Below are 23,142 nucleotides of genomic sequence, written 5' to 3'. Positions count from 1 at the left end.
TAAGCTGAGACCCCTAATTTTGCCACAAAAAACTGGGAAATGGGTCGGAAATGAAGCAGCTACTGGTAAATTTCAAAAATCAAAACAGATACCAACAAAAGTAAAATTAATTGAGACATCAGTAGGTTAAGTGTTTTTAAATATCCATATTGAGTCAGAAGCCCCATATAATGCTCCATACAGATTGATGGGCCCCATAAGATGCCTCATATTAAAATATGCCCCATATAATGCTGCACAAAGGTTAATAATGGCCCCATAAGATGCCCCATAGAAACATTTGCCCCATACAATGCTGTATAAAGGTTGATTATGGCCCCTTGGGATGCTCCATAGAAACATTTGCCCCATACAATGCTGCATTAAAGTTCATTATGGCCCCATAAGATTCTCCATATAAAAATGTGCCACATGCTCCTCAGTGTCCTGTCTCTCCACAGTGACTGTTCAGGCAGAACACGGCGCACACAGTAACACGTCATCATGCCCTCTGACCTGAACAGTCATAGCCAGAAGACGCTGAAGACGGATTGGCGCCCGGCGGTGGAAAGGTGAATATGAAATGCTCACCCTCCCCCTGTTATACTCACCTGCTCCCGGTGCGGTCCCTGCACATCCCTTGTTCTCCGGGCACTGACAGCTTCTTCCAGCATTGAGTGGTCAGTCACCTGTGCCGCTCATTACAGTAATGAATATGCGGCTACACCCCTATGGGCGTGGAGTCCATATTCATTACTTCAATGAGCGGTACCAGTGAACGCTGAACAGGGGAAGAGCTGCGGACGCCCGGAGACTATTGGACATCCAGGGACCGTGCCGGGAGCAGGTGAGTATGTGACAGCCGCTGATTTAGTTGGCCTGTGTGAAATTTTCGCACATTGGTTGTCGGTGGGGCAGGCAATTTCAGGAAAATTAAGCTGGTCAAATGTAAATGTATTTAATGAGATGAACACGAAGAGGTATGTTTCTCACTGATATATATATGTTTTCACGAATATTTGAGCCCATGGATCCATTATATGTCCATTTTGCAAGCCGGCGAGAAAATCTCGCCATACGGATGTCAAATGGATGTCACAACGATGCTTACATGTGCCCGTTCTGTCATGTGCTGCTGCCATCCTGCGCCCGTTCTGTCATGTGCTGCTGCCATCCTGGGCCCGTTCTGTCATGTGCTGCTGCCATCCTGCGCCCGTTCTGTCATGTGCTGCTCCCATCCTGTGCCCCCGTTCTTTCATGTGCTACTCCCATCCTGCGCCCCCCTGTAAATCATTCAGCTGCGGCAATAAAAACTAAATCTCCGAACACTAACAAATACTCGGAGACCACCTGAGCATGCACAGGAAAACCCGAGCAACGAGTATACTCGCTCATCACTACTCCTCATCCCTATCCTGGCAGGAATGATCACCCTCATCCCGATACTAGTAGAAAGAGCAAGAAAAAGATCATGCCCACATAGACAGGAACACCTCCATATATATACCAGTATCAAAAATAGTTTTTATTAAATTGGCAAAAAACTCAAGACTGCACATAAGTACACACACAAAACAACAACACAAAAACCATTAAAAACACTTACAAAATGCAAACATGCAAGAAAACATGCCTATATATATATATATATATATATATATATATATATATATATATATATATATACAGTGGGGCAAAAAAGTATTTAGTCAGTCAGCAATAGTGCAAGTTCCACCACTTAAAAAGATGAGAGGCGTCTGTAATTTACATCATAGGTAGACCTCAACTATGGGAGACAAACTGAGAAAAAAAAATCCAGAAAATCACATTGTCTGTTTTTTTAACAATTTATTTGCATATTATGGTGGAAAATAAGTATTTGGTCAGAAACAAACAATCAAGATTTCTGGCTCTCACAGACCTGTAACTTCTTCTTTAAGAGTCTCCTCTTTCCTCCACTCATTACCTGTAGTAATGGCACCTGTTTAAACTTGTTATCAGTATAAAAAGACACCTGTGCACACCCTCAAACAGTCTGACTCCAAACTCCACTATGGTGAAGACCAAAGAGCTGTCAAAGGACACCAGAAACAAAATTGTAGCCCTGCACCAGGCTGGGAAGACTGAATCTGCAATAGCCAACCAGTTTGGAGTGAAGAAATCAACAGTGGGAGCAATAATTAGAAAATGGAAGACATACAAGACCACTGATAATCTCCCTCGATCTGGGGCTCCTGGCAAAATCCCACCCCTTGGGGTCAGAATGATCACAAGAACGGTGAGCAAAAATCCCAGAACCACGCGGGGGGACCTAGTGAATGAACTGCAGAGAGCTGGGACCAATGTAACAAGGCCTACCATAAGTAATACACTACGTCACCATGGACTCAGATCCTGCAGTGCCAGACGTGTCCCACTGCTTAAGCCAGTACATGTCCGGGCCCATCTGAAGTTTGCTAGAGAGCATTTGGATGATCCAGAGGAGTTTTGGGAGAATGTCCTATGGTCTGATGAAACCAAACTGGAACTGTTTGGTAGAAACACAACTTGTCGTGTTTGGAGGAAAAAGAATACTGAGTTGCATCCATCAAACACCATACCTACTGTAAAGCATGGTGGTGGAAACATCATGCTTTGGGGCTGTTTCTCTGCAAAGGGGCCAGGACGACTGATCCGGGTACATGAAAGAATGAATGGGGCCATGTATCGTGAGATTTTGAGTGCAAACCTCCTTCCATCAGCAAGGGCATTGAAGATGAAACATGGCTGGATCTTTCAACATGACAATGATCCAAAGCACACCGCCAGGGCAACGAAGGAGTGGCTTCGTAAGAAGCATTTCAAGGTCCTGGAGTGGCCTAGCCAGTCTCCAGATCTCAACCCTATAGAAAACCTTTGGAGGGAGTTGAAAGTCCGTGTTGCCAAGCGAAAAGCCAAAAACATCACTGCTCTAGAGGAGATCTGCATGGAGGAATGGGCCAACATACCAACAACAGTGTGTGGCAACCTTGTGAAGACTTACAGAAAACGTTTGACCTCTGTCATTGCCAACAAAGGATATATTACAAAGTATTGAGATGAAATTTTGTTTCTGACCAAAAACTTATTTTCCACCATAATATGCAAATAAATTGTTAAAAAAACAGACAATGTGATTTTCTGGATTTTTTTTTCTCAGTTTGTCTCCCATAGTTGAGGTCTACCTATGATGTAAATTACAGACGCCTCTCATCTTTTTAAGTGGTGGAACTTGCACTATTGCTGACTGACTAAATACTTTTTTGCCCCACTGTATATATATATATATATATATCATATCCTAGAATGAGGAAAATGACAGCCCACAAAACATGTGCTTCCCACAATAAGGTTATCACAAGAATCTGACTGCACAAGCGAAGATAATGCAAGGATAAATGACCACTCCATGAAATGGGTGTGAAGATGTTAATATTGCAATACCATGCATCCCTATAATAAGGCACATAATATGCGTGCAGGATACTTCAATAATATAGAAACTTTAGTCATATGGCAAAAAGAAAAAGGAAAAAATGTAACTGATGAAAAAAGGTGTACAACAAAAATGGTGATGAATGAGACAGTAGAAAAAATAGAAAAGCATAAGAGATGTTAATATATGAAATGTCTCAGTAATAGTACGCATAGGACCTGCGGGAGGGAGAGGGAGAGGAGGAACTAGACAATGCAAGAGCCCAAAACCTCAATCCCATGGGAAAAACAAAACAAAAAAAAACCCCGTCATATCCACAGTCCAAAGCCATAGAGAAAGATCTTGTGAAGTGGGGAAGCAGAATGTGGGATAGGCTCCCACACGTATCGCCGCCTGAGTAGCGGCTTCCTCAGGGAAAAGATATCATGCCATATTATGTGCCTTATTATAGGGATGTATGGTATTGCAATAATAACATCTTCACACCCATTTCATGGAGTGGTCATTTTTCCTTGCATTATTTTCGCTTGTGCAGTCAGATTCTTGTGATAACCTTATTGTGGGAAGCACATGTTTTGTGTGCTGTCATTTTCCTCATTCTAGGATATGACATAATAATAATAATAATTTTTATTTATATAGCGCCAACAAATTCCGCAGCACTTTACAATTAAGCGGGGACATGTACAGACAATAAATTCAGTAGAAGTTAAGACAATTTAAACAGTGACATTAGGGGTGAGGTCCCTGCTCGCAAGCTTACAATCTACAAGGAAATGGGGGGAAAACCATCCGGAAAAAATGATGCAATTGGTCAATATATATAGGAAAATCAATATAAAGTTTATATTGATTTTCCTATATACAGTGGGGCAAAAAAGTATTTAGTCAGTCAGCAATAGTGCAAGTTCCACCACTTAAAAAGATGAGAGGCATCTGTAATTTACATCATAGGTAGACCTCAACTATGGGAGACAAACTGAGAAAAAAAAATCCAGAAAATCACATTGTCTGTTTTTTTAACATTTTATTTGCATATTATGGTGGAAAATAAGTATTTGGTCAGAAACAAAATTTCATCTCAATACTTTGTAATATATCCTTTGTTGGCAATGACAGAGGTCAAACGTTTTCTGTAAGTCTTCACAAGGTTGCCACACACTGTTGTTGGTATGTTGGCCCATTCCTCCATGCAGATCTTCTCTAGAGCAGTGATGTTTTTGGCTTTTCGCTTGGCAACACGGACTTTCAACTCCCTCCAAATGTTTTCTATAGGGTTGAGATCTGGAGACTGGCTAGGCCACTCCAGGACCTTGAAATGCTTCTTACGAAGCCACTCTTTCGTTGCCCTGGCGGTGTGCTTTGGATCATTGTCATGTTGAAAGACCCAGCCACGTTTCATCTTCAATGCCCTTGCTGATGGAAGGAGGTTTGCACTCAAAATCTCACGATACATGGCCCTATTCATTCTTTCATGTACCCTGATCAGTCGTCATGGCCCCTTTGCAGAGAAACAGCCCCAAAGCATGATGTTTCCACCACCATGCTTTACAGTAGGTATGGTGTTTGTTGGATGCAACTCAGTATTCTTTTTCCTCCAAACACAAGTTGTGTTTCTACCAAACAGTTCCAGTTTGGTTTCATCAGACCATATGACATTCTCCCAAAACTCCTCTGGATCATCCAAATGCTCTCTAGCAAACTTCAGGTGGGCCCGGACATGTACTGGCTTAAGCAGTGGGACACGTCTGGCACTGCAGGATTTGAGTCCATGGTGGCGTAGTGTGTTACTTATGGTAGGCCTTGTTACATTGGTCCCAGCTCTCTGCAGTTCATATACTAGGTCCTGCCGCGTGGTTCTGGGATTTTTGCTCACCGTTCTTGTGATCATTCTGACCCCACGGGGTGGGATTTTGCGTGGAGCCCCAGATCGAGGGAGATTATCAGTGGTCTTGTATGTCTTCCATTTTCTAATTATTGTTCCCACTGTTGATTTCTTCACTCCAAGCTGATTGGCTATTGCAGATTCAGTCTTCCCAGCCTGGTGCAGGGCTACAATTTTGTTTCTGGTGTCCTTTGACAGCTCTTTGGTCTTCACCAGAGTGGAGTTTGGAGTCAGACTGTTTGAGGGTGTGCACAGGTGTCTTTTTATACTGATAACAAGTTTAAACAGGTGCCATTACTACAGGTAATGAGTGGAGGAAAGAGGAGACTCTTAAAGAAGAAGTTACAGGTCTGTGAGAGCCAGAAATCTTGATTGTTTGTTTCTGACCAAATACTTATTTTCCACCATAATATGCAAATAAAATGATAAAAAAACAGACAATGTGATTTTCTGGATTTTTTTTTCTCAGTTTGTCTCCCATAGTTGAGGTCTACCTATGATGTAAATTACAGACGCCTCTCATCTTTTTAAGTGGTGGAACTTGCACTATTGCTGACTGACTAAATACTTTTTTGCCCCACTGTATATTGACCAATTGCATCATTTTTTCCGGATGGTTTTCATATATGATATATGATGATGGGTCTATCAGTCCTAATAGACACATGATCGGGGTTAATATGTTGCAATTTATTGGGATCATGTGTCTTGGTCATGTTTGCTTTGTATAAGGAAATGGGGGGACACAATAGGTGAAAAGTGACTGTTATTTCAGGTCTGGCAATTATAATAAATAGGGATTTTCATATAAAGCTGCATGATCCGGTCATCAGCCCGTGTGTTTAAGTGCAATAGTCAAGTATCAAGTGCAGTTATCGTGTGCATGGAGGGTGTGGAGACAGATGAATAGTAGGGGGCAGATTCACATGCAGATAATATTTGGAAGGAGGGAACAGGACAAAGTTAGTTTACTGAGTAGTTGATGTGGTAGGCTTGTTTGAAGAGATGGGTTTTTAAAGCGCGCTTGAATAGGTCGGGGCTAGGTATCAGTCTGATCGTCTGGGGAAGTGCATTCCAGAGAGCTGGCGCAGCATGAGAGAAGTCTTGAAGACGGAGGTGCGAGGTTCGGTTTACTGGGGATGTTAGTCTTAGGTCATTTGTAGAACGGACGGCACGTGTAGGGCGATAGACGGAGATGAGAGAGGAGATATAAGGCGGTTCAGAACTGTGGAGAGCTTTGTGGGTGAGAGAGAGGAGCTTATACTGGACCCTGTAGCGAATGGGTAAGCCAGTGTAATGACTGGCACAAGATGGAGGCATCGATGAAGCGGCTGGACAGAAATATGACCCTGGCTGCCGCATTTAAGATGGATTGGAGAGGAGAAAGTTTGGAAAGAGGGAGACCGATCAGAAGAGAGTTGCAGTAGTCCAGACGGGAATGAATTAGAGTGACAGTAAGAGTCTTAGCAGTTTCAAAGGTGAGAAAAGGTCGGATTCTGGAGATGTTTTTAAGATGCAGGTGACAGGAGCGAGTGAGTTATCGGATATAAGGAGTAAAGGAAAGTTCGGTGTCGAATATCACCCCAAGACAGCGGGCATGCTGTTTGGGAGTTATGGTTGAACCCTTTCTTGCATGTTTGCATTTTTTGTGTTTTTAATGGTTTTTGTGTTGTTGTGTTGTTGTTTTGTGTGTGTACTTATGTGCAGTCTTGAGTTTTTTGCCAATTTAATAAATATTTTTGATAAGTATTTTTGATACTGGATTATATATGGAGGTGTTCCTGTCTATGTGGGCATGATATTTTTCTTGCTCTTTCTTCATGTTTAATCACAAGCCCACAGCGAACTTTCCAATCTTTGGTGTATTTTTGCGGTGCCCTCCATTTATCAATTCATCCCGATACTAGTATGCATGGCCCCATCCTAATCCAGATATGCAGGGTCCACCATCTCGTCATAGTATATAAGGCACGATACCTATTCTGGTATGATTAGCCCCGTCCCGATCCTGATTTGCATGGCCCAATCTTTATAATCGCCCCAGACTCCCATCCTGGAATGCATGGCCCCATCAGAAAACATTAAAAATAAAACATCACATTTACCTACCCGGCGCTCCCTCGTAGTGTCCTGCTCCGGTGCCAGCAGCTGCTTTATGTTTGTTCGCAGCACATGGCAGGGACGTCACAAGCAGAGCACAGCTGCCAGAGTACTCGCAGGGATTGTGCGCACGGAGAGCAGTGAGTATTGATTGCTCTCCAGTAGTGCGCAGTGTCAGCCACCGGCTTCCTGCTGCTGCCGGCGGTCACGTGTGCCGCTACTTAAGAGAAATGAATATTCATTGGATTCATTCATCAGGAGACTATTTAATATTGAACTATATTCAAGTGGGACTAGATGAAGAAAACCCTAAAATCATGTATCAAGTTATCCGAAACAGTCAGAAAACTAGCCACATATCGGCAGATCCCAGACTTCACACTATATATAGTGTCAGGAATAGATAGTATGTGAAAATACCGTATATACCGCTCAGGGAACACTTAACTTTCAGAGATAATCTCCATATTCATACTAAATAATGGCACAGATCTCCCAGACATTATGATTGCACACATCCCTAGTCTTTATAACGATATTGCACTCATTCCTTGACAGACCGCAGCATGGCCATTAGTTAGAAGCTGCTATTGATCTTTGGAGCAGGTAAGTTTTCCTTGAGTGGTACATATTGGGCCGTCTGAAAACGGAGTTTAGTCTAGAACAATTTGTCTGCACTACTAATTAACAGCTGTTACAACACCAAACTAGGGCAGTCCCTATAGGAGAAAAACACAAGAATTATACTGTATTTTCACATACTATCTATTCCTGACACTGGAGTGGCTTATAAACTTACGAAGTATATAGTTTGAGGTCTGGGATCTGCCAATATGTGGCTGGTTTTCTGACTGTTTCGGATAATATGAAACATGATTTTAGTTTCGTCTAGTCTCGCTTGAATATAGGTCAATATTAAATAGTCTCCTGGTGAGTCGCCTTTGGTGAGGACGATGAAACCCGTAGACATGAGAGGCTTGGAGAGTGAGTGTGTATACGTCACCTCACCCTATATTCTGAACTGTGGGGTACATGTTTTTTCTATTAGTCACCTACTGACTAACCTTCAGGGGGTAAAAAATGGGTATAGTTTTAATTTGGAATTAACAAAGTTTAGTTTTATCCTTTTGTCAGCAAACATGAGGAATGACAAGAGACAACCCATTTAAGAAGATTCAATTTTGGTTAAAACTTTTCCAACATTATGAACATAAAAAAGGCTTCTCCCCTATGTGATGTCTCTGATGTTTATTAACAGATGATTTCCAAGTAAAATATTTCCCACATTAAGAAAATGAAAAAGGCTTCTCCTCTGTGTGACTGCTCTGATGTCTAACAAGAAGCGCTTTCCATTTAAAACATTTCCCACATTCTGAACATGAAAAAGGCTTCTCCCCTGAGTGGGTTCTTTCGTGTCTAACAAGATTCTCTTTGACGGTAAAACATTTCCCACATTCTGAACAGGAAAAAGGCTTATCTCCTGTGTGAGTCCTATGGTGATAAACCAAAGCTGTTTTCTGGGTAAAACATTTCCCACATTCTGAACATGAAAAAGGCTTCTCCCCTGAGTGGGTTCTTTGGTGTCTAACAAGACTCTCTTTGACGGTAAAACATTTCCCACATTCTGAACAGGAAAAAGGCTTCTTCCCTGTGTGAGTTCTCTGGTGAATAACCAAATCTGATTTCTGGTTAAAACATTTCCCACATTCTGGACAGGAAAAAGGCTTTTCCCCTGAGTGGGTTCTTTGGTGTCTAACAAGATTCTCTTTGACGGTAAAACATTTCCCACTTTCTGAACAGGAAAAAAGCTTCCCTCCTGTGTGGGTTCTATGGTGATTAACCAAATCTGATTTCTCTGATTTCTGGTTAAAACATTTTCCACATTCTGAACATGAAAATGACTTCTTTGCTTTAGAAGCAGTTTGTCTTTTAATGCTTATGTTGTGACTTTGATTTTCCTTAGTAGTCAGTAATGAATCAGAAGATGGGACCTGTTTCATAGGATCAGATGACAGATCTTTGCTGTGAATGGATGATGATATATCTGGAGTAATGGCATTCACTTCAGTTGTATCTTGTAGGATCTCAAAACCATCAGATTTAAAAATTGAAGATGTCAGCAGTCCCTCTGATCTCCTGGTACAGTCATTTAAGATAAAAAAAACAATTATTATTTTCTACAAACTTTTAGAATTTTCTAGAACATTCTCTGACTGTTCAATAGTAGTCATACAAGTATAAAAGCACAGGTGACTCGAACCAACATTTTAGTTTATGTTATTGCTGAGTAAGAGAATAACAAATTGTAGATAAAGAGCAATTTCTTTTTTTAGATGGAATCAAGAGGTTGATTGCACCCAGCAGATGCATTTTGCTACGTGTGTGGACAATTTATAAAGACAAGAGCGAGAAAGTATTCCATGAAAGCACGTCGTATGATATGCGAGGCCTACAAGGCATATTTCAGCATGCCTGTAGGGCATCAAGACATGTCCTGGGTACCTCATTTCACATGCGAATATTGGAAGAAAACTCTTGAAAGGTGAACAATTGCAGCTCTTTTAGATGGCAGTGCTTTATTTTTGCAGAATTTCAATGATTTAGATCTAGTACAGTTTAAGGAGTTGCAATTGACAACATTTTCACATATGTCAATGCATTATAGTAAAATACGTATTAAGTAATGTGTAAAATGTAATGCCTTAAAATTTATATGATTAATTATATCTGCTATGTTACAGGTTGGTACAGGGGATAAAAGAGAGCCACGAAGTTTGCTAACCCGCAAATTTGGCGGCAACCGGCCGACCACTCAAGCAATTGCTACTTCTGCATGGTGGATCCTGCCAAACGACGCACAGGCAAGAATGCACCTTAAATTGTTTATCCAGACATTCCTTCTTCCATTGCCCCAGTGCCACACTGCCACGAGATGACTGTTCCAACTCCCCCAGAGAGATATCAACCATCTTCAGGAAAAAGCAGCAAGTCAGACAGTGAGGAAGGTATTGGAGATCAAGATTACGTTTTCACAGATGCGGTTGAGGAGAGAAGGCCATACTTTCCTAACTAGAAAGATGTCAACAATCTAATCAGAGACCTTCGTCTTACCAAGTCCAATGCTGAGCTTCTGACATCCAGGCTCAAGCAGTGGAACTTGTTGGATGAAAATGTGCAAGCCACAGATCAAAGAAAGCGTCACCAAATATTTTCCAACTTCTGTTGAGAAGATGGGTTGTGCTTCTGCAACAATGTGGCCGGTCGTTTTGAGGCTATAGGTATCGCCTGTAACCCGAGTGAATGGCACCTATTCATAGACAGTTCAAACCGCAGCCTCAAAGCCATGCTGCTTCACAACGGAAACTACCTGTCTCTCTCTATGGCTCACTCTTTGTATCTCAAAAAGGACTACACCAGTGTCAAGATGTTGCGGAGAGCCTTGAAGTATGATGACTATGGATGGGAGGTCATCGGAGACTTCAAAATGGTGTCATTCCTGATGGGCCTTCCAGGCGGTTTCACAAAATTTCCTTTGTCTCTGGGACAGCTGTGACACTAAGGCACATTATCACAGAAAGGACTGGCCACAGCAGACCGAGCTCTCTGTGGGGAAGAGTAACATCAAGTGGGAGCCGCTGATAGAACCTTTGAAGGTGCTGATGCCACCATTGCATATCAAGATATGCCTCATAAAGCAATTTGTCATGGCTCTTGACAAGGAGTCAGAAGCTTTCAAGTACCTCTAAGGTCTCTTTCCAAAGCTGTCGGAGGCAAAGGTCAAGGCTGTTATCTTCGTCGAACAGCAAATCAAGAAGATCATAGAATGTGATGAGTTCGGCAAGCTGCTGAACAGAATGAAGAAAATGACTTGGAACAGTTTCATTACAGTGGATCATGGCTTCCGGGAAATCACAAGGCTGAAAACTATGTGCAGTTGGTTCAGACACTCAAAGAATTATGCCATAATGGGATGCAGAATGTCTCTCCAAGTGCATATCCTTGATGCTCATCTTGACAAGTTCAAGGAGAACAAATGAACTCTGAGGAGCAAGGCAAGCACTTTCATCAAGATATATTGGACTTTAAACTTCATTACCAAGGACAGTATACCGAAAACATGATAGGGAACGACATTTGGGGGCTTGTTCAAGAAAGTGATTTGCAGTATACTTGCAAATCTAGAACACCTACAGTACAGACCAAAAGTTTGGACACACCTCTCATTTAAAGATTTTTTTGTATTTTCATGACTATGAAAATTGTAAATTCACACTGAAGGAAACAAAACTATGAATTAACACATGTGGAATTATATACTAAACAAAAAAGTGTGAAACAACTGAAAATATGTCATATTCTAGGTTCTTCAAAGTAGCCACCTTTTGCTTTGATGACTTATTTGCACACTCTTGGAATTCTCTTGATGAGATTCACAGAGATGCTTAGCACTTGTTGACCCTTTTGCCTTCACTCTGTGGTCCAGCTCACCCCAAACCATCTTGATTGGGTTCAGGTCTGGTGATTGTGGAGGCCAGGTCATGTGGCGTAGCACCCCATCACTCTTCCTCTTGGTCAAATAGCCCTTACTCAGCCTGGAGGTGTGTTTGGGGTCATTGTCCTGTTGAAAAATAAATAATGGTCCAACTAAACACAAACCGGATGGAATAGCATGCCGCTGCAAGATGCTGTAGTAGCCATCCAGGTTCAGTATGCCTTCAATTTTGAATAAATCCCCAACAGTGTGACCAGCAAAGCACCCCCACACTATCACACCTCCTCCTCCATGCTTCACGGTGGGAACCAGGCATGTAGAGTGTTATGACCTGGTGGTCAGGACAATAATGGACCTGGTGGTTAAGAGCACGCGGAATGACCTGATAGTAACTGATAATAAAGGACGACCTCTGGGACGTGGGAACTCTGCTGACCGCAATCCCTAATCCTATCAGACACACTAGAAATAGCCGTGGATTGCGCCTAACGCTCCCTATGCAACTCGGCACAGCCTAAGAAACTAGCTAGCCCTAAAATAGGAAAATAAAGCCTACCTTGCCTCAGAGAAATTCCCCAAAGGAAAAGGCAGCCCCCCACATATAATGACTGTGAGTAAAGATGAAAATACAAACACAGAGATGAAATAGATTTTAGCAAAGTGAGGCCCGACTTACTGAACAGACCGAGGATAGGAAAGGTTACTTTGCGGTCAGCACAAAAACCTACAAAAAAGACCACGCAGAGGGCGCAAAAAGACCCTCCGCACCGACTCACGGTACGGAGGCGCTCCCTCTGCGTCCCAGAGCTTCCAGCAAGCAAGACAACAATAATGATAGCAAGCTGGACAGAAAAATAGCAACCCAAAGAAATACAAGCTGGAACTTAGCTTTTGCTGGGAAGACAGGTCACAAGAACGATCCAGGAGTGAACTAGACCAATACTGGAACATTGACAGGTGGCATGGAGCAAAGATCTAAGTGGAGTTAAATAGAGCAGCCAGCTAACGAATTAACCTCGTCACCTGTGGAAGGAAACTCAGAAACACCCACCAGAGGAAGTCCCTGGACAGAACCAGCCGAAGTACCATTCATGACCACAGGAGGGAGCCCGACAACAGAATTCACAACAGTAGAGTCCATCGGTTCACCTTTTCTGCGTCGCACAAAGACACGGTGGTTGGAACCAAAGATCTCAAATTTGGACTCATCAGACCAAAGCACAGATTTCCACTGGTCTAATGTCCATTCCTTGTGTTCTTTAGCCCAAACAAGTCTCTTCTGCTTGTTGCCTGTCCTTAGCAGTGGTTTCCTAGCAGCTATTTTACCATGAAGGCCTGCTGCACAAAGTCTCCTCTTAACAGTTGTTGTAGAGATGTGTCTGCTACTAAAACTCTGTGTGGCATTGACCTGGTCTCTAATCTGAGCTGCTGTTAACCTGCGATTTCTGAGGCTGGTGACTCGGATAAACTTATCCTCAGAAGCAGAGGTGACTTTTGGTCTTCCTTTCCTGGGGTGGTCCTTATGTGAGCCAGTTTCTTTGTAGCGCTTAATGGTTTTTGCAACTGTAAAGTGGGGACACTTTCAAAGTTTTCTCAATTTTTTGGACTGACTGACCTTCATGTCTTAAAAGTAATGATGGCCACTCGTTTTTCTTTACTTAAGTGCTTTATTCTTGCAATAATACAAATTCTAACAGTCTATTCAGTAGGACTATCAGCTGTGTAGCCACCAGACTTCTGCACAACACAACTGATGGTCTCAACCCCATTTATAAGGCAATAAATCCCACTTATTAAACCTGACAGGGCACACCTGTGAAGAGAAAACCATTCCCGGTGACTACCTCTTGAAGCTCATCAAGAGAATGCCAAGAGTGTGCAAAGCAGTAATCAAAGCAAAAGGTGGCTACTTTGAAGAACCTAGAATAGAAGACATATTTTCAGTTGTTTCACACTTGTTCGTTAAGCATATAATTCCACCTGCCTTCAGTGTGAATTTACAATTTTCATAGTCATGGAAATACAGAAAAATCTTTAAATGAGAAAGCGTGTCCAAACTTTTGGTCTGTACAGTACTCATTTCTGAACCTTTGAGAGATTTTTGACTGTCTTTGTCAATTTACAATGCAAGTGTTTTTTTTTATCAGACCGCATGAACGAAAATATAATAATTTCATTTTTTGTCAAAATAAATACAAAATTTTTCTGGGTCGTGATCATAAAATCAAAGTTTCTGTTGAATGTAGTCGTTTTTCCATAGTCTTTAAACATAAGCAATTGAAATATTTCACTTGGAAGCCAGGAACAAAAATTGTGTTACATGGTGTTATTTACCAAACCAATGACTGTTTTGTCCCCACTCAGGTCCATCATCTGTCAATGGAAAAACAGAGGTTTCCACACTATTAGTGGCTCAAAGGCTGTTGAAAAGTAACCGACTTTCTATAAACCAATCCAGCAAAATCCGCTCTCACTTCTGAGTCTTGCAGTGTGCTCAAACAACATTTAGGATCCCTGTATTTAGCAATATTATAGTGAGAAGAATCCACTTAATTTACAGAGTGTGTCTCCTGGAGCACAATCTGGGCACTATGTGCTGGGTAATAAAATGGCAAATGTGTAATTTTCACTCTCCAACATCCACTACGTGTTAATTTCCGGAAAGTGGCTGTGGATTCAAAATATTCATTCCTCCTATACACGTGGTCTAAACTGTTGGTACCCCTCGTTTAATGACAGAAAAACCCACAATGGTCACAGCAATAACTTGAATCTGACAAAAGTAATAAATAAAAAATCTATGAAAATGAACAAATGAAAGTCAGACATTGCTTTTCAGCCATGCCTCCACAGAATTAAAAAAAAATAAAACTCATGAAATCGGCCCGGACAGAATTGATGGTACCCTTAACGTAATATTTTGTTGCACAACCTTTTGAGGCAATCACTGCAATCAAATGATTCCTGTAACTGTCAATGAGACTTCTGCACCTCTCGACAGGTATTTTGTCCGCTCCTCAAGAGCAAACTACTCCAGTTGTCTCGTGTATGAAGGTTGCCTTTTCCAGATAGCATGTTTCAGCTCTTTCCAAAGATGCTCAATAAGATTTAGGTCAGGGCTCATAGAAGGCCACTTCAGAATAGTCCAATGTTTTCCTCTTAGCCATTCTTATGTGTTTTTAGCTGTGTGTTTTGGGTTATTATCCTGTTGCAAGACCCATGACCTGCGCCTGAGACCAAGCTTTCTGACACTGGGCAGCACATTTCTCTCTAGAAACCCTTGATTGTCTTGAGATTTCATTGTACACTGCACAGATTGTAGACACCCTGTGCCAGATGCAGCAAAGCAGCCCCAGAACATAACAGAGCCTCCTCCATGTTTCACAGTAGGGACAGTGTTCTTTTCTTGATATGCTTCATTTTTCCGTCTCTGAACATAGAGCTGATGTGCCTTGCCAAAAAGTTCAATTTTTGTCTCATCTGTCCATAAGACATTCTCCCAGAAGTTTTGTGGATTGTCAACATGTAGTTTAGCAAATTCCAGTCTGGCTTTGTTATGATTTTTTTTAAACAATGGTGTCCTCCTTGGTCGTATATCATGAAGTCCACTTTGGGTCATACAATGACAGATGGTGCGATCTGACACTGATGTTCCTTGAGCTTGAAGTTCACCTTTAATCTGTTTAGAAGTTTTTCAGGGCTCTTTTGTTACCATTCGTATTATCCGTCTCTTTGATTTGCCATCAATTTTCTTCCTGCGGCCACGTCCAGGGAGGTTGGCTACAGTCCCATGGATCTTACATTTCTGAATAATATGTAACATAGTAACATAGTAACATAGTTAGTAAGGCCGAAAAAAGACATTTGTCCATCCAGTTCAGCCTATATTCCATCATAATAAATCCCCAGATCTACGTCCTTCTACAGAACCTAATAATTGTATGATACAATATTGTTCTGCTCCAGGAAGACATCCAGGCCTCTCTTGAACCCCTCGACTGAGTTCGCCATCACCACCTCCTCAGGCAAGCAATTCCAGATTCTCACTGCCCTAACAGTAAAGAATCCTCTTCTATGTTGGTGGAAAAACCTTCTCTCCTCCAGACGCAAAGAATGCCCCCTTGTGCCCGTCACCTTCCTTGGTATAAACAGATCCTCAGCGAGATATTTGTATTGTCCCCTTATATACTTATACATGGTTATTAGATCGCCCCTCAGTCGTCTTTTTTCTAGACTAAATAATCCTAATTTCGCTAATCTATCTGGGTATTGTAGTTCTCCCATCCCCTTTATTAATTTTGTTGCCCTCCTTTGTACTCTCTCTAGTTCCATTATATCCTTCCTGAGCACCGGTGCCCAAAACTGGACACAGTACTCCATGTGCGGTCTAACTAGGGATTTGTACAGAGGCAGTATAATGCTCTCATCATGTGTATCCAGACCTCTTTTAATGCACCCCATGATCCTGTTTGCCTTGGCAGCTGCTGCCTGGCACTGGCTGCTCCAGGTAAGTTTATCATTAACTAGGATCCCCAAGTCCTTCTCCCTGTCAGATTTACCCAGTGGTTTCCCGTTCAGTTTGTAATGGTGATATTGATTCCTTCTTCCCATGTGTATAACCTTACATTTATCATTGTTAAACCTCATCTGCCACCTTTCAGCCCAAGTTTCCAACTTATCCAGATCCATCTGTAGCAGAATACTATCTTCTCTTGTATTAACTGCTTTACATAGTTTTGTATCATCTGCAAATATCGATATTTTACTGTGTAAACCTTCTACCAGATCATTAATGAATATGTTGAAGAGAACAGGTCCCAATACTGACCCCTGCGGTACCCCACTGGTCACAGCGACCCAGTTAGAGACTATACCATTTATAACCACCCTCTGCTTTCTATCACTAAGCCAGTTACTAACCCATTTACACACATTTTCCCCCAGACCAAGCATTCTCATTTTGTGTACCAACCTCTTGTGCGGCACGGTATCAAACGCTTTGGAAAAATCGAGATATACCACGTCCAATGACTCACCGTGGTCCAGTCTATAGCTTACCTCTTCATAAAAACTGATTAGATTGGTTTGACAGGAGCGATTTCTCATAAACCCATGCTGATATGGAGTTAAACAGTTATTCTCATTGAGATAATCCAGAATAACATCCCTCAGAAACCCTTCAAATATTTTACCAACAATAGAGGTTAGACTTACTGGCCTATAATTTCCAGGTTCACTTTTAGAGCCCTTTTTGAATATTGGCACCACATTTGCTATGCGCCAGTCCTGCGGAACAGACCCTGTCGCTATAGAGTCACTAAAAATAAGAAATAATGGTTTATCTATTACATTACTTAGTTCTCTTAGTACTCGTGGGTGTATGCCATCCGGACCTGGAGATTTATCTATTTTAATCTTATTTAGCCGGTTTCGCACCTCTTCTTGGGTTAGATTGGTGACTCTTAATATAGGGTTTTCATTGTTTCTTGGGATTTCACCTAGCATTTCATTTTCCACCGTGAATACCGTGGAGAAGAAGGTGTTTAATATGTTAGCTTTTTCCTCGTCATCTACAACCATTCTTTCCTCACTATTTTTTAAGGGGCCTACATTTTCAGTTTTTATTCTTTTACTATTGATATAGTTGAAGAACAGTTTGGGATTAGTTTTACTCTCCTTAGCAATGTGCTTCTCTGTTTCCTTTTTGGCAGCTTTAATTAGTTTTTTAGATAAAGTATTTTTCTCCCTATAGTTTTTTAGAGCTTCAGTGGTGCCATCCTGCTTTAGTAGTGCAAATGCTTTCTTTTTACTGTTAATTGCCTGCCTTACTTCTTTGTTTAGCCACATTGGGTTTTTCCTATTTCTAGTCCTTTTATTCCCACAAGGTATAAACCGCTTACACTGCCTATTTAGGATGTTCTTAAACATTTCCCATTTATTATCTGTATTCTCATTTCTGAGGATATTGTCCCAGTCTACCAGATTAAGGGCATCTCTAAGCTGTTCAAACTTTGCCTTCCTAAAGTTCAATGTTTTTGTGACTCCCTGACAAGTCCCCCTAGTGAAAGACAGGTGAAACTGCACAATATTGTGGTCGCTATTTCCTAAATGCCCAACCACCTGCAGATTTGTTATTCTGTCAGGTCTATTAGATAGTATTAGGTCTAAAAGTGCTGCTCCTCTGGTTGGATTCTGCACCAATTGTGAAAGATAATTTTTCTTGGTTATTAGCAGAAACCTGTTGCCTTTATGGGTTTCACAGGTTTCTGTTTCCCAGTTAATATCCGGGTAGTTAAAGTCCCCCATAACCAGGACCTCATTATGGGTTGCAGCTTCATCTATCTGCTTTAGAAGTAGACTTTCCATGCTTTCTGTTATATTTGGGGGTTTGTAACAGACCCCAATGAGAATTTTGTTACCATTTTTCCCTCCATGAATTTCAACCCATATGGACTCGACATCCTCATTCCCTTCGCTAATATCCTCCCTTAAAGTGGACTTTAGACAAGACTTTACATAGAGACAAACCCCTCCTCCTCTCCGATTTTTACGATCCTTTCTAAACAGACTGTAACCCTGTAAGTTAACTGCCCAGTCATAGCTTTCATCTAACCATGTCTCGGTTATTCCCACTATGTCAAAGTTACCTGTAGATATTTCTGCTTCTAGTTCTTCCATCTTGTTTGTCAGGCTTCTGGCGTTTGCGAGCATGCAGTTTAGAGGATTTTGTTTTGTTCCAATCTCCTCACTGTGGATTGTTTTAGAAATGTTCTTACCTCCCTTCTGAGTATGTTTTCCTGGGTCGTCTTTGTTCGAGTCTAATGTTTTTCTTCCCGTCCCCTCTTCTTCTAGTTTAACGCCCTCCTGATGAGTGTAGCGAGTCTTCTGGCGAATGTGTGTTTCCCAGGTTTGTTGAGGTGTAGTCCGTCTCTGGCGAGGAGTCCATCGTACAAGTAATTCACACCGTGGTCCAGGAATCCGAATCCTTGTTGTCTGCACCATCGTCTTAGCCAGTTGTTTGCATCAAGGATCCTGTTCCATCTCCTGGTGCCATGCCCATCTACTGGAAGGATAGAAGAAAAAACTACCTGTGCATCCAGTTCCTTTACTTTCTTCCCCAACTCTTCAAAGTCCTTGCAGATTGTCGGTAGGTCCTTCCTTGCCGTGTCATTGGTGCCAACATGTATCAGAAGAAATGGGTGGACGTCCTTGGAGCTGAAGAGCTTTGGTATCCTATCGGTCACATCCTTGATCATCGCACCTGGAAGGCAGCATACTTCTCTTGCAGTTATGTCCGGTCTGCAGATGGCTGCTTCTGTGCCTCTCAGTAGTGAGTCTCCCACCACCACCACTCTTCGTTGCTTCTTGGCTGTACTTTTTGCTGTCACTTGTTGCTGTGTGCCCTTTTCTTTTTTGCTTGCTGGTATTGCTTCATTCTTAGGTGTGCCATCTTCATCCTCTACAAAGATTTGATATCGGTTCTTCAGTTGTGTGGTTGGTGATTTCTCCATGGTCTTCTTGCTTCTTTTGGTCACATGCTTCCACTCATCTGCTTTTGGAGGTTCTCTGACACTTTTTGTACCTTCTGTGACCAGTAGAGATGCTTCTGTTCTGTCTAGAAAGTCTTCATTCTCTTTGATGAGTTTCAAAGTTGCTATTCTTTCTTCCAGACCCCGCACCTTTTCTTCTAAAAGGGCCACTAGTCTACACTTCTGACAGGTGAAATTGGATTCTTCTTCTGGTCGATCTGTGAACATGTAGCACATGCTGCAGCTCACCATGTAGGTTGTCACATCTGCCATGTTGCTCCTAGATCCTGCTGACTTGCTGTGTGTTTTCCTTCTTGTGTAATCTACTCAGCCAAGCTCTCTTGCAATAATGTCCTACAGGCAAAAATTGGTGATGCTTTCGAAGCAGCTGGTCCCGGCTGTACCCAACGATCTTCTAGCTTAGGGAGACTTCGCTTCTCCCAGAAGGCACCTGGAATATGCAAATTAGCCTCCTGAAGCTTGAATCCCTGGAGGCTAATTTGCATGGTTGTGCAACTTTAGTCACAGGAACATCAAGCTGCCTGGAGATGTTCTTATAACTTTTACCTTTAACATGTTTGTCTATAATTTTCTTTCTAATCTCCTGAGACAACTCTTTCCTTCGCTTCCCCTGGTCTATGTTGAGTGTGATGCACACCATGTCACCAAACAGCACAGTGAGTATCAGTAGCCCTATATACAGGCCACGCACTGATTCCAAGATTGTAGACACCTGTGATGCTAGTTAGTGAACACAATGCAATTTAACATGTCCCTTTGTCACATTATTTTCAGGGGTACCATCATTTCTGTCTAGGCCTATTTCATGAGTTTTATTTTTTTTAATATTGTGGAAGCATGGCTGAAAAGCAATGTCTGACTTTCATTTGTTCATTGTCATATATTTTTTTTTATTATTACTTTTGTCAGATTCAAGTTATTTCTGCGACCATTGTGGGTTTTTCTGTCATTAAAAGAGGGGTACCAACAATTTTGAACACATATGTATAGATTATAACCCTCAGTGAATTAATTTACAAAATTAAATCACTTCATGGGGATTTCGACTAATCTGGCTTTCTGTCATTTAGTCATATTAGGGCTTCTGCATATGATGTGTCCAATCTCATCTGGGATCTGTTCCTGCTGTCCAGATGGAGTAATCTGCTCCCTACTTCAGCCAATTGGAAAGTACCACACCCTACTAAAGCTCAAAGCACATGGCCGGAATCTGCCAGAAACAGCGTTGTTCTCCTCTGGTTCAGTCCTCTGTGCTCAGCTTGCGGCTTGTGTATTTGTTTACTGTGTGACCGTGGCCTGTTTACTGACTAATCGTGTGTCTTCCGATTCTGTCCTTCCGGTTCTGACCCAGCTACCTGACTATTCTTCTTGCCATCTAATACCACAGAATAGCAGGTAACACCATGGTCCAAGCCTAGGGGTCCCAGTGTAAGTCCAGATCCATGTAATGGTGATAAAGGGAGATGAGCGAGGCAATCCTTGGGATATGGAAAGCAGAGAAGATAGTGCCAAGCATGTTCATGGTGGACATCTTTTGCGCTGCCAGTTGACCACGAACAGTGCTCCCAATACATTGTGTCTGCAAACTATTCCAGCTAGATCTGCATTCAAACAGCTAAATGGCGCTCCTTCCCTTCTGAATACTGCCATGTGCCCAGAGAGTAGTGTACAATCGTATGTAGGGTATTGTGAGAGGATGAAAAATAATTTGTAAGATCCATTTGTTTTCTATTATCCTTTGTGAAGAATCCCAAAGTTATCCCCACATAAAGTGACACATATCAGATTTTAAAAATTTAAAAAACGATGAGACTTGAATACCTCAAGGCAGGACTAATACCTCGGGGTTTACATGTGGCTATTTTTCCCACTTGGGAACCCTCCGATTCTTTCCGTAAATCTTGGGAGCAAGGGCTCACACAATGTTCCAATATATTAAATAATATGCTGCTTGAACTAGAGTTGAGCGACCTTGACCTTTTTAGAGTCGAAACCCGACTATCTCAAAAGTCGGGTCGAGTGAAATCGGCCGATTATGACGTAAAGTCGGGATCGACCGAAACACGAAACCCAATGCAAGTCAATGGGGCAGCATAGTCGGCAGTGAGTGGGGGCCAGGAAAACACCTAGAGTGCCCATTTTAATGTCAAAACCATCCATTCTTCTTAATGAAGCTTGTCAAGCGTAATTTACCTTATAATAATTGGAAGGCATTTGAAATTGGGGGTCATTTGGCTAAAGTTGTGGTGGGTAGGGCTGGTTCAAGTAATTAGTGGGCCCAGGAAATCTGGACCACGTCACGGCAGTGGAGCAGGGAGAGGTAAGTATTTCAACTTTGCAAGTGCTGTGAACCTGAGCAAGCAGGGGGGGCCCACTCGTTGGCATTGGCACTGGCACAGGGCCCCTCAAAGTACAGCGGTGTGTTTGCACGGCGGGGGCGCCTCCCACCGGCAGCAACACTTTTGCGTACCATGAGAGGCCCTGTGCCAGTGACGTCGCCAACTAGTATTCCTCCCCCCACCTGATGAAGGAACCTGCACTTTCATCTGCACCTTCCTGTTTGTCCCCGTGTAAGGTGGTATGGTATGCGGGAAGGGGGACCTGACTTTCAGCAGGGTCACAATCTTGCAGTGTAGCGTGCACGGGAAATGTTGCGTTATGGGTCTATGTACCAGCAGACTCATCTATCACTGGCTGGGCAATGGGCAGGATGAGGAGGAAACACAGATATAGGCCCAAAGAATAAAGTGGGCTAAATGCAGTTCAAAATTGGTAACACAGGACTAATCAGGGGGCATTGCAGTGGAGGACAACTGGAATGAGAGGCTGACACAGAGAGTAGGCCCAAATCAGTAAGTAGTCGAAATGCAGTTCAAAATTGGCAACAGTAGTAAACAGGCGGCACAGCTTTGTTCAGTGGAGGAGAACAGCAAGGAGTGGCAGACACCGATAGTAGGCCCCAACCCAACTAGTAGGCCAAATGCAGTCTAACATTAACAACTACTTAACGAGCGCCTGAAAACGGAATTTCAGGACAGGAAACCAGGAGAACAGCAAGGAGCGGCAGACACCGATAGTAGGCCCCAAACCAACTAGTACGCCAAATGCAGTTGTTCCGTTTAACCACAATTTAATGAGAGCCTGAAGATAGAAGTTCAGGAAAGGCAACCTGGAGAACACCTTGGAGTGGAACACACCATCTCTCTACACCCCATACCCAATTTGTAGGTCTAATGCAGCGTAGTTTCCAACAACTACTAAACGAGAGCATGATGATCGAAGCATTGGCGAGGAAACCTGGGGAACACCTTGGAGTGGAACACACCATCTCTCTACACCCCATACCCAATTTGTAGGCCTAATGCAGCGTAGTTTCCAACAACTACTAAACGAGAGCATGATGATCGAAGCATTGGCGAGGAAACCTGGGGAACACCTTGGAGTGGAACACACCATCTCTCTACAGTGGAACACACCATCTCTCTACACCCCATACCCAATTTGTAGGCCTAATGCAGCGTAGTTTCCAACAACTACTAAACCAGAGCCGGAAGATCGAAGCTCAGGAAAGGCAACCTGGAGAACACCTTGGAGTGGAATACACATCTCTCTACACCCCATACCCAATTTGTAGGCCCAATGCAGCGTAGTTTCCAACAACTACTAAACGAGAGCGGAAGAT

The 23,142-nt window shown here is 42.4% G+C and overlaps 2 protein-coding genes across 2 annotated transcripts in view; both read right to left on the bottom strand.

Annotated features, from left to right (window-relative positions):
* Window positions 1-8,649: 8,649 nt before the first annotated feature.
* Window positions 8,650-9,954, bottom strand: LOC138663021 (gastrula zinc finger protein XlCGF17.1-like). Its single transcript, XM_069749073.1, has one exon. The coding sequence runs from the start codon at window positions 9,416-9,418 to the stop codon at window positions 8,705-8,707; it is 714 nt and encodes a 237-aa protein (XP_069605174.1). The 5' UTR covers window positions 9,419-9,954; the 3' UTR covers window positions 8,650-8,704.
* LOC138663022 (oocyte zinc finger protein XlCOF8.4-like) overlaps window positions 9,441-23,142 on the bottom strand; it is a 48,414-nt gene continuing 34,712 nt past the window's right edge. The window contains exon 6 of the mRNA XM_069749074.1: window positions 9,441-9,554. Coding sequence (XP_069605175.1) covers window positions 9,535-9,554 — 20 coding nt within the window. The 3' untranslated portion in view covers window positions 9,441-9,534. The remainder of the gene's footprint in view (window positions 9,555-23,142) is intronic.

This window comes from Ranitomeya imitator, chromosome 2 (genome assembly GCF_032444005.1).
Source record: "Ranitomeya imitator isolate aRanImi1 chromosome 2, aRanImi1.pri, whole genome shotgun sequence".
Classification (NCBI taxonomy): Eukaryota; Metazoa; Chordata; class Amphibia; order Anura; family Dendrobatidae; genus Ranitomeya; species Ranitomeya imitator.
The sequence above is the reverse complement of the archived record's forward strand: the minus strand, read 5'-3'. Positions and strand labels throughout refer to the sequence as shown.

What these genes read in the sequence shown, in the direction of transcription:
- LOC138663021 (XM_069749073.1), bottom strand. Translation starts at nt 9,418, where the DNA reads ATGAAACAGGTCCCATCTTCTGATTCATTACTGACTACTAAGGAAAAT.